The sequence below is a fragment of the Thermobia domestica genome, chromosome 4 (assembly GCF_964235325.1).
Source record: "Thermobia domestica chromosome 4, izTheDome1.hap1.1, whole genome shotgun sequence".
In the NCBI taxonomy this organism is placed as follows: Eukaryota; Metazoa; Arthropoda; class Insecta; order Zygentoma; family Lepismatidae; genus Thermobia; species Thermobia domestica.
In genome coordinates this window covers 320326937-320339111 of record NC_137457.1, presented here as the reverse complement: position 1 = coordinate 320339111, position 12175 = coordinate 320326937, and the positions used below count along the sequence as shown (strand labels likewise).

General features: G+C 36.7%; 1 protein-coding gene across 1 annotated transcript in view; it reads right to left on the bottom strand.

Annotated features, from left to right (window-relative positions):
- Positions 1–1224: 1224 nt before the first annotated feature.
- The window catches only part of LOC145684371 (uncharacterized), a 38235-nt gene continuing 27284 nt past the window's right edge, over positions 1225–12175 (bottom strand). The window contains exons 6-7 of the mRNA XM_081756615.1: positions 4529–4720; positions 1225–1571 (exon numbers count right to left, since the gene is read on the bottom strand). Coding sequence (XP_081612741.1) covers positions 1384–1571; positions 4529–4720 — 380 coding nt within the window. The 3' untranslated portion in view covers positions 1225–1383. The remainder of the gene's footprint in view (positions 1572–4528; positions 4721–12175) is intronic.

Sequence of the window (12175 nt, the reverse complement as noted above, 5' to 3'; positions counted from 1 at the left end):
CATACACACACCTGAGTGTAGAAATGCCTCCCTTCGGTGCTACGACAAGCAGAGAACTTGTCCCAAAAAAGGCAAAAACAACCATAGTTCAAGAATGAAATGTCAGATCAAAGTCAGGTAAAAGGGAATATCTGTTATTTTAAAACGTAGATACCAGTAATCTACAACTAAATGTGGCACAGGGACGGCGTAAGGGCAACCTTCAAAGAAACTGAAAAAGGACTTAAGTATTTTATCGAACGTTGAATGAGGAAAATAAACGAGATTTCAATGAATAAAAAGTCATAGTATACCCATCTTTCAAGTTAGAAGAACACTTAAAATTCGAAAGAAGCATAGATATACATGTTTGATTGATCTACTTTGTATCAATACAAAATAAACTCTCGAAGAAAGCACTCCTACCACCAGACCATAGTATCAGTTGCATCAGTTGCAATGGGTACAACATGCATGGCAGGAAAAGCAGCCAGTGTTGCTTAATCGTTTACCTCAACAATAATTCGAATTACACGTGCGAAGGACGGCCACAGATACCATGCAGCTATTCTGCTGGCCGAACCTAATGCCATCAGACTACCACCTGTTCCATTTCCTAGGAAAATATCTCCGTGGGAAATCCTTCGACAATGAGGAAGACTTATGGCACGCGTTCATGAACTTCTTTGCCTCTAAAATCCCTGTTTTATCGTCACGGGATTACACAGCTGCAAAAAAAGTTAGAAATTGTACTGAATTTTGATGGAGATCACTTCAAGACCTAACGCCGAAAATGAAATAAAATCTTTGAGTTTTACGTCCCACGATTATGCCGGTTAGGCTAAAGGAGACGGTGATGATGAGTAACGAATGAAATGGTGGAATGAAGAAAGTGGGAGGAAACGGGAGAATCCACAGAAAACCCACGCACACGGTGTTTGTCCACCACAAAGTTCACTTGGCGGGAGCTGGGATCGAACCCGGGACCCCAAGCACCAGAGGTGAACGCTCTACCAGTGAGCAAGACCTAACGCCGAGTACTATGCGCTGTATATCTGTATGTTTCTGACAGTCACAAACAGGAAAACTTTTTTCAGTTACCTTGTATCATCATGCTATTTGGGAAGTAGTTATGCACCGGCGTTTTGAGATAATCACATTATGAGCCCAATCTCAATTCCCGAATCATACCTTATCCATGGTTGAAATTTATTTTAACAGGAAAGTACTAAATGAAAAACAAACTTAAAAAAGAATAATATTTATTAATTCCCTTATCTTTGCACTTCATCCTGAAGGTGAAATATAATTAAAGCCAGCATCAAACGTGAATATAACATAATGACTGTCAAGTGAAATTTTACAATAATACTAAATATTTTGTGTCCTGAGTAGGTTTGGTAATTATTTTTTCTTGAAAAAACTCATCAACGAAGCTTGCTTGGTCTTTTGAGGGGAAACCTTTTTCTTCTCGGGCTTCGTCTGCACTGATGTGGATGCAGCCTCTTTGGTAGTTTTAGTGTCGGGCTTAGCTTCTGTATCACTAGCTTCCGATTCGCTACAGCTCTCCACAACAGCTTCTTTTCGTGTAACTTCAAAGAGAACAAAACAATATATCAATATTCTGTCCAAATTTTTACTTACTTATTTTTAACATACAAAGAATACAGGAGCAAACAAATAATGAAATAGTTAAAAAAAAAAAAAAAAAAATGGGATCATAATAGCCATAATAACCAACAGAAAAAGAAACTTTTTTATATAATTTCTTTTAATTTTGAAATGGTTGAATAAATATAATTCTTTCCGGGAAACTTCCAGGATTGAATTTTTAAATTTTCAAACTATAATACTGAAAAACGAATTGGTTGTTAGTGACCCCAAATTTATGGGAGCCAGAAAATCCGACATCCGCATTCAACATTACTGGCGAAGATGAAAGTATCCAATGAAATCTTTCAGTTTTACGTCCTACGATTACGCCCTTTAGGCAAAAGGAGACTAGAATAAGGCAAATGAATGATAGAATGATAATGAGGGAGGAAAGAGGAGTACCCCGAGAAAACCCACGAACACAATGTTGTTCACCACAAACTTACTTGAGCGGGATCAAATCAGGGACCCCACGCATGAGAGGTAAGCGCTCTGCCACTGAGGCACTGTTCACTACAAGATGAAAGCGTGTGCTATAAATATGGCTTTCAAATGAAACAATCAAGTGCCAAATGGTCAAAAAGCCTCGATGCTAGTATAGTGACAACCATTCAAAAACGATGTTCGGCATAACAGGTGGAGCATTACGAGGACAGACAATGAACCATGACTAGGGACACGAGTTTTTCGCATCAAGAATTTGAAAATTTCGCGTTTCGTTTTTCATATTTCGCGTTTTGTCGTATTTTCCAAATAAAGTTTCGCATTTTGAAGCTCTTGTGGAAAAGATATTCCCTGACACTTTTAAAATTGTTCCTTTTATTAATAGATCACTACAGAAATAAATCATTAATTACTTAAAAACAAAATACACTGAATATTTCACTTGACACTGTAAATTTCACTTATGGAAAATTAGTAACTAAACTTACTATGAGAAGAAAAGTTTTGCTGTATTCTGAAAACACATAAGCACAAGTTACATTTAAGCATGTTACATGTTTCCACATTTTCCTCCTTCATTCTTGTACGTTTGTCATTTATCATCAGTCCATGCCATTGGCTAGCTAATTAAAACGGCTCCTCCCTATCCAGCTGCGATGGTGATAGCTAACGCGCAACATATTCTTTATAGCAGCGTTCGAATCACCCAAAATGCACCGTTCATGCCACGTTCTACTGTTCCGTCAGCGGAAAACTGGCGTTTTTAAACTCATGAAAACGTATTTTTAAATTTTTGCGTTATGTCGCGTACTGTTAGAAATTTCGCGCAAAACTGCCAATTTCGGTTTTTATCGCGCAACGGAAACCAATGAAAATACACACAGAGTATCATAAAACGTGAAGAAACTGAAAATTACTTAATTCTGACGCAGTTCGTTTTATCGCGCATTGCGAAAAACTCGTGTCTCTAACCATGACTTTTACATTGAAATGCTTGGATCATACAATCCGAAGCCGCAGACTATACTTGTCAGCATCTGTTCAATATTTCATATAGCACAGTAATGTAAAATAGAAGACGGTATTGGTATAAGAATAGCTGGCTAAATAATCTTGTTTCTACGTATCTTCCATATAGCCTGATTTGCTGCCGTGTGATTTCTTTATGTTTCTTTGTGTGAAAATGTGGCTGAAACAGAAGAGATATCAAGTAATTCTAGTAATTCAAAAGGATGTAACAGATGTTCTGAGAAGCACAGCACAAGAGGTTCCTCTAGTCCTCGAAATAATTGTCAGCTTCACCCTCAAAATGTAGGAACTTCCTTCCTTACCCTCGTCCTGGTTTTGCTTTGTGTTCAAAGCAGATGCAACATATGATTTAACTGAAAGTGACAATGAGCAACAGAACTAACACAGTATGTAGCAAAAATGGTTAATAATTAATACATGCTCTCTACTCCTAGTCCTTAGTTTATATTTAGTACTAGCTGAAATACTCATTCTTCGCATGGGTCATATAAAATATCTATGTAAACAAACTGAACGAAAGAAAAAAAATATCGGTCATTTTCTACTACTTTTACATATTTAGGTAAATACTTCCTGAGACTCCCTGGTTTAAATTTTGGAAAAAAAGCTTCTGGTCCCCAGCCGATGGGAGCTGCATTTGTAAGTCAACGCCTGTGGGAGAATCATCATTCATCTCAGCGACCGCGAAAACTATGGATTTGACACTAATATCGGTCATTTTGAATTATTTTTACATGTCTCAGTACCCCCTCCCCCAGCAAGGGGATCCCCGGTCCGCATGCAATAGTAGCTGAATTTTGAGTCATCGCTAATGGAAGTGTCACGATTGATCTCAGCGACCGCGAAAACTATGGATTTGACACTAATATTGGTCATTTTGGATTATTGTTACATGTCTCGGTATTTCCCAATCGGTGACCCCCGGCCCGCAAACGAATGGAGTGAATTTGGAAGTTAATGCGATTGGAGTTTCACCATTGATCTCAGAGACCGCGAAAACTATGAATTCGAAACTCATATCGATAATTTTCTACTACTTTCACATGTCCTGGTAAACGTCCCCCGCCCCCCCAGTTCGAATTTTGAAAAAAAGAAAGAAAAAAGGAAGAAACAAAAAAAAAAAAAAAAAAAAGACGCTTCGTCTTGGTCTGTGGCCTAGACCAAGGTACCCGTGACCAAAATTTAGTAACTCGGTGCACTCGTCTGGTCCCCAGGCCGCACACAGATAGATAGACAGACACGCAAACAAACTCCTTATTTTATTTATATTAGATAAAATATAGTACAATATTACGTTTTTTCGGAAAGAAAGTAATAATTTAATTTGTGAACATTTTAAAACCCTCCGTTGGTGTGGGATGTCACGCGCAATCTTTTAGTTTACGGATGGTTAATATAATAGCGAAGTGTTTGTAATGCTTACCAATATAACCATCTTCATCTTCGTATGTTTGTGAAACAAATTTCTGAACTCTTTTGCGTCCAGTCTTCTTTTCATCTGTAGGCGTTGGTGGAATTATTTCATTATCATCATCATCGTCATCTTCCATCGAGGGTTGGGGTGGTGGTGGGGATGGAGGGAATGGCGATTCCTCATCATCGTCTTCTCTTGCATCTAAACGAAAACAAACAAATAAATACATTAATATAACCAGTTGAGAATGCTCGAAAAGCATTGCCAAAACGAACTTTAAAAAAATAATTTTTTTTTATTAACTTCTATAGGCTTTACACCAATTATTTTATGTACTTTATTATTATACTTACCAAACAATACTTGTAATATAGCTATTCATTTATAATTTTCTTGAGTACTAAATTTTTTCCACATGTTTTGTTTAAGAGTTGTGTTAAAACGTTTTACGATATATTATTTTAGGAAGACACCTGCTACAAAATGGAGGGCTCAAAATTGAAAAACTGGCAAAATATCATCTCTCTATGACTTACAATTCCCAAGATATGGCTCCTTCAATCTCTCGAAATCCCATTTTTTTTAGCCAATATCTGAGGAATGGTGGCTATTTGGTACCAAAATGTTCACCATCCTCTTAGGTGTTGATTAACACCACTAGTATCTCTCTATGACTTACGGTTCTCGACTTTTTTTTTTTTTTTTTGGGGGGCCAAAGTCTGGGGAACAGTAGCCAGTTGGATCAGAATGTTCACCACCCTCTTAGGTACTGATCAACATCAATATGATCTCTCTACGACTTACGGTTCCCGAGATACGGCCCCTTAAATCTCCCAAAATTGGAACTTTTTTTGGCCAATATCTCGGGAAAGGTAAGAGTGACGCGAAAAATTCCACTACTTCTTTCAGATAGCTTTTGATCTCTATCGAATGGAGAGCTCAAGATTGAAACATTCGCAAATAACAAACACACACACACAGAAAATTCAGTTTTTTTTTTATTTTTTTTTATTTTTTTATTTTTTTTTTTTATACATGATTTTAATTTCGCAAAGAAGGATGAAAAATGACAAAAAATTAAGAAAGAACAATTATCGACCCAGAACAAAAAGTTGGTACTGTGATATTAGCACTTTATTACATGGACGAAATTAAAAACAGTGGCAACTCTGTCGTTGTCATGTGAATTTATTAGGAAACATGCAAACAAATGGGGCTGTATTTACGATAACAGATCGCTGACTGAAAGATGTATGTGAAATTACAATGTGAGTATTTGCATGTATTTGTGAACCTGTGTGTACAAGGTAGTACCAGATGTACGTGCCGTTTACCGTAACTTCCGTAGTGTTCGATTTTTCGAGTGATATATTTCTATCAGGAGACACTTTCAAACTTGAACGACCAACTGGCGAAAACATGCAAACACTGAAGATAAATAAGAAGAAAACCGAAGTGATAAAGACCTCAAGAGTAGGACAGGAAGGGGCAAACGTATGGTTACAGGGAGAGAAAATCGAAGACGTAAAGACGTTCCCCTATTTAAGAAGTCTAATATCCTCAGACGGAAGAAATGAAAGAGACATAAGTTCAAGAACAGCGCAGGCTAAACAAGCATTCAGTACGAAAAGAGGACTGCTAACATCAAGAAATGCGTCGTTGGACTTTCGAAAACGATTTATTAAGACGATGGTATAGGGTGTGGCGCTTTACGCACGTTGAGAAAAGCATTTGAAATGTGCTGCTGGCGCAGAATGTTGCGTAAATCAAAGACCGAAAGGAAAAGGAATGAAGATGTATTAAAGGAAGCTAATGAAGGATGATAGATCATGAAGATAATAGGAAAAAGAAGAAACAGCATGCTTGGCCATCTTATTTCGCACTCCGAATGGATCACTGTCTTGATAGAGGGCAAGGCAGAAGGAAGACCAAGGATAAAACATCTAGATGCTGTTACGAAGAAGAGACCTTACTTATCAGAGTATAAAACACCTCTCCCATGGTACTGAAAAGTTTTAGAATTTCCATGTTGTCCACCAACCTATGGTTGAGGTGAGAAAGAAGATATTTCTATCAGTTTTCAACACAATTCCCGTCCACTTCTTGAAACCATTATAATCTTTTTCTCTCACTATTATGAAAACCGCCTGAAAAGTTTTTCTATTTTTTTTTGGGGGGGGGGGAGGAGTTATGATTTAGACACTGGAAAATGATCCTTTCGGGGGCATTTCTGCATTGAAAATGTCTCCTTCGCAATGAATCTTAAAGGTTTGAAAACGGACAGAGGTCACTGGAAAATAGTTGGTAGCAGAACGGCTGAGGAAGATATCGATATTTATCGCCTGAGCAAGGTGAGGATATTTATTGCCTGAACAGGGTGTATATATTTATCGCCTGAACAAGGTGTCGATATTCATCTCCAGTTGAAAGATGTTTGTCAGAACATTGCTGGCTTCGATGTTCTTATCCTGTAAAAAGCCTTCTTCTTATCCGGGAGACCATCTTCTCTCATCCAGCTGTCCGGAGATCTAACATGAACCGATCTTAATAATTCAAGTGATCTATAAAAAATCTTTTCGTAATGCGATGACAAACTGATTTAGGGGTCACTATTAGCTCCAACTTTTCCTTCAACAAGCATATCAATCGCATTGTTAGTGAAGCCTACAGAAACCTCGGCTTCGTAATCAGACTTGGCTTTGACTTTTTAAATACTAATGTTCTTAAAACCCTGTTCAATAGTTACGTTAGATCCAAACTTGAGTACTCTTCAATCATATGGCATCCCAACAGTCAGAAAAACAAAACACGTCTTGAAGCGATTCAATCTCGTTTTGTGAGGTACTTAACTTATAAAGAAACCGGACTATATCCTAAATTCGAAAAATATACCGACCTCCTTCGTAAGCACGATATCTCATCTCTCGAAGACAGACGTACCGCCCAACTTTTGATTTTCTTAAAGAAATTATTGCAAAATAATATAGACTGAGTATTTACTATCCCAGTTAGAATTACATGTTCCATGTAAACGCACGCGTCCTAGAAATATTACTTTTCATTTACCTACTGCTAGAACAAATACGCTATTCATGTCACCTATTAGGAGAATGTGTTATATTTTTAACTCCTATGCTGAAAATAACCCTGAACTTGATATATTTACCATAAATGACCGTTCTCTAAGAACTATTGTGCAATCCTATTGAAGATTCATTAATTAAAATGGCCATATCTATAAATGTGTATTTGTAATTATGTATGTGAATTCATGCATGCTGTAACTATATACAAACTGACTAGGTCACTATCATTAGGTAATATACCTGTTGTGATCTATATGTAACCATAAATAAATAAATAAATAAAATCCCATATTCTCAACGGCTAGGCCTTCTGTCCTCCATAACCAGGACCTCAACAAGGATCACGTTTCCTGAGGAAGCTGCACAAATTGAGCCTCCAGAACTTGGTAGATCTTCAATTGAAGGGTAGGAGAAAAAACGAGGACTGTCCATGTATGTGCTTTATCGGGTGCTTTGTCCTATCTGTTGGTGACTCTTGGTACTATTTGACTGTATATGCCATGCATGTGTAATTGTAGAAATGTCCATGTAAAAAGGGGCAAAAGATTTAATAACCCTATTCTTTTTACGCAGTTTACAATATTAAAACGCAGTTTTGTGACATTCCTTTTTTTTTTTTTCTTTCTTTCTTTCTTACCATTCAATTGATCCCCTTTATAAATTCACGCACATATTTTCGCTCACTAGTTAGAGATGGCAGAGTCCTCACTAACATCTTTCAACTGGAGATAAATATCGACACCTTGTTCAGGCGATAAATATCGACACCTTGTTCAGGCAATAAATATCAACACCTTGTTCAGGCAATAAAAATCAACATCTTATTCAGGCGATATCGACACCTCGCTCAGGCAATAAATATCAACATCTTGTTCAGGCGATAAATATCGATACCTTGTTCAGGCGATAAGGAGCGACATCTTTTTCACAACATAGCTCCTTCGTGGCTAAGCGGTTAGCGTACGCGCCTTTGGCATCGAAGATCCGGGTGCGATTCCCGCTGAGAGCTCACGTGCTTTGGACTTCACGTTAATCAATAGGTCCCGTCTCACATAGACTCGCTGCTGAAAGAGACGTTAAACTTAAACTAATTTTTCACATGTAGACAAAAACTTCATTAGGTATTTTATAGTGAAATCCGTCATTTCACGTCAGTGTCAGAAAGCAAACATAACTCTCTTACAAGGCTGTCTATATTCTTTATTATAAATTAACGAGAAATGTTACAGTTTCGGAAGTATATCACTTCCTTCTTCAGACTACTACTCCAACTGAAATCATAGATAACATAACATCATTTGTTATCGCTACCAATCAGAAATAATTTTTCATTAAAATTCAAAATATATGTCCATTGTTGTGACAATTTTAAACTCTTAACAGAAATAATACCTTGTTAACTAATCTTTATATTTCTTTTAATATATATTAACTAAATTAAATACTAATTAACTATCTAAATATTGAAATTTTCTACCTAATATTGAATACTAAATTGATTACTAATTAACTACGTAAATATTGAAAAAACATATAAATAAATTTAACCCTATATTGTCCTTATATTCTACTCCTCTTCTTTCATTTTGAGTGGGAGGACATTTTGAAAAGAGAAGAAAAGTAGAATATAAGGACAATATAGGGTTAAATTTATTTATATGTTTTTTCAATATTCACGTACTTAATAAGTAATCAATATTCAGATAGAAAATTTAGTATTCAATATTAGGTAGAAAATTTCAATATTTAGATAGTTAATTAGTATTTCATTTAGTTAATATATATTAAAAGAAATATAAAGATTAGTTAACAATGTATTATTTCTGTTAAGAGTTTAAAATTGTCACAACAATGGACATATATTTTGAATTTTAATGAAAAATGATTCCTGATTGGTAGAGATAACAAATGATGTTATGTTATCTATGATTTCAGTTGGAGTAGTAGTCTGAAGAAGGAAGTGATATACTTCCGAAACTGTAACATTTCTCGTTAATTTATAGTAAAGAATATAGACAGCCCTGTAAGAGAGTTATGTTTAATTTGTGTTTAAGATGGACACAAGGCCTTTTTATCAAAATATCTCTGTCAGTGTCAGCAACAAAATTTCTTTCACACAAGAATATATATAAAAAAAAAATGAAGATTGAAGCTTGAAATTTTGCACACTTAAGCATTAAAGTATAACGTTTATTCAGGTGTAATTAAATTAATCGATCCTTGTTAGTTTTTGAACTACAGCAAAACGGCATGTACTTTTGGTATGCAGCTAATATATTAGATATATATTGTATATAATGTTCTTACCTTGTATATCCAGATATTTACTTTCTTTATTATATAATTTCAAGTCTATTTTCTTCAGTAATATATTGCTTGACTGGTTTCGCGCGAAATATAGCTCCTCTTGAACTATCTAGTAGAATTGTGAAACAATGATATTGGAAATCTAGTTGTGTTGAAAACAATGTTTACATTCCAGAAAACTATATAATTTCTACACACTACACCACTTACTACTCTACACTAATATCCTTTTTACACATTACTTTCATGCTACAACACAAATGATGTCTTGAATTTGTCAAACGTTACAACATACGAGGGGTGATCGGAAAGTAAAGTTACAAATCCTGCAGTGAAATGTGTACATATTATTTCATACAATCAATACAGCCAACATATAGTACATACATTAGGTTATTTTCTGACATAGTCTTCATACCAGTTGAGACACTTATCGCATCGTGGGATGAGTTTGAAGATCCTCTCCTGGTAAAAATCCTGTCCTTGCGTGTTCAGCCACGTTGTCACGAAGAGTTTCACCTTCTTGTCTGAAGCGAAGGAACGGCCTCCTTGGTGCTCCATCAAGTGCGGAAACAGGTGAAAGTCTCTTGGAGTGAGGTCCGGGCTGTAGCGAGGGTGGCTGACGATGTCCCAGCGAAACTGCTTCAACAGCGTGGTGGTCTTCTGAGCTGTATGCGGGCGCGCGTTGTCGTGAAGGAAGATAACGCCTCGGTGAGAAGTCCTGGCCGTTTCTTCTATCAGCTGTCGGTGATTTTCAGCTGTGGTTACATGTTTCACCCACATAAATTGAATACATGAGCGGACTTCTTCCAGATAACAGTTTTTAAAACGATTCGCCATTTGTTTACCTACAACTACACCGTAGATGGCGGGTGGCGGAAACTCTACACAGTTGCCAACTTCATGTAATAAAATTACCACACACTCGTCATTCCTCTAAAGCAGATGAAACTCCAGAAACATCCGCCATGTAACGTTAATTTCTGATTCTCCCTCGTATTATGATTCAAGACATCGTTGTGATGTAATATGGAAGGATTCAACGGTTGCCTGGATATTGATGCTTTCCTTGAAAGAAAGCTTTATGTATACAATACTTCTAACTTTTTATAAGTAACAGTACAATAGATGCGCAGAAGGAATATAATAATTTTCTGGAAGGTGGGCATTGTCTTCAACAGGCGCTATATTTTGCATTGAATCTCGTCCAGCACGCCACTACTGAAGAAAATATCAGCGATAATTGAAATTATGTAAGTAAATATATCGAGAAACCAGGCAAAAACATCATATTTTTCTTATTACTATGTGTTTACTTTTTCCTATTTTAACCCTTCTTGGTGTATTATTCTTGTTTCTTTCGAAAGGAAATTTTGATTTTCTTTTATGTTTTGGTAATAAATACCAATATACTTATATTTTTAAAATATATTAATCAGAATTTCCTTAATTTTGTATTGGTATTAACAGAAGAAAATAGATATTTCTTTCTAACCAACTTTCTAAGACTCTAAAGAATACTTTATAATAATACGTCTATATAAGCATGCTATTAGACTTTGTATATTACAGATTATTGCTGTTATCCGACCATTTTCGAATACGTGCTGCCACCTGGCGTATCATGCTGGAACGATGGGGTTCCCGGCCGGAGGAGTGTTGTGTCGACCTTGTAGATACATAAGTGTTATCAAATGACGCCGGAAACCAACCAGTATTGGTATAGCTATGTTATAGCCCTTTTCGATGCTAAGTTTTCGTAAGTACGCGCTGTAAAACAGTGTTCGAAGAATGAGTTAACACTCGGGCTGACTACTGCAAAAGCTATTGTGGCCCATTACACACAACAGGAGGCTCCCCTTGCAAAATATTCACCCACGAAAACCAACAGGAGAAAGACTGCAAGCGAAATGACACCCGTAGCGGTAAGGGGGCATCCGACGATTGGCATGCTAAGAAAATCTCCCGACACAACGTAGTATGGACCACAGATTTCACTTCGCACCGTCAACAGTGAACAAAACAATACGCAGGTGCCTCAGGTTGAAATGTGTGCGGAAGGCCCGTGTACACCACCTGCTACCGCGTCACATTGCCGAACGTAAGACGAGCTGCAGGAAACTGTATGAAAAGTACTCGGGGGTTCCAAATGCAAGAAAGTTGTCACAATGGATAAATCATATGTCGATCTAACTGACAGTGGTCACATTTGGGTGATTACATACCGTAACATCGACGGCAAGGGGCGCAATAACTTTGTCAG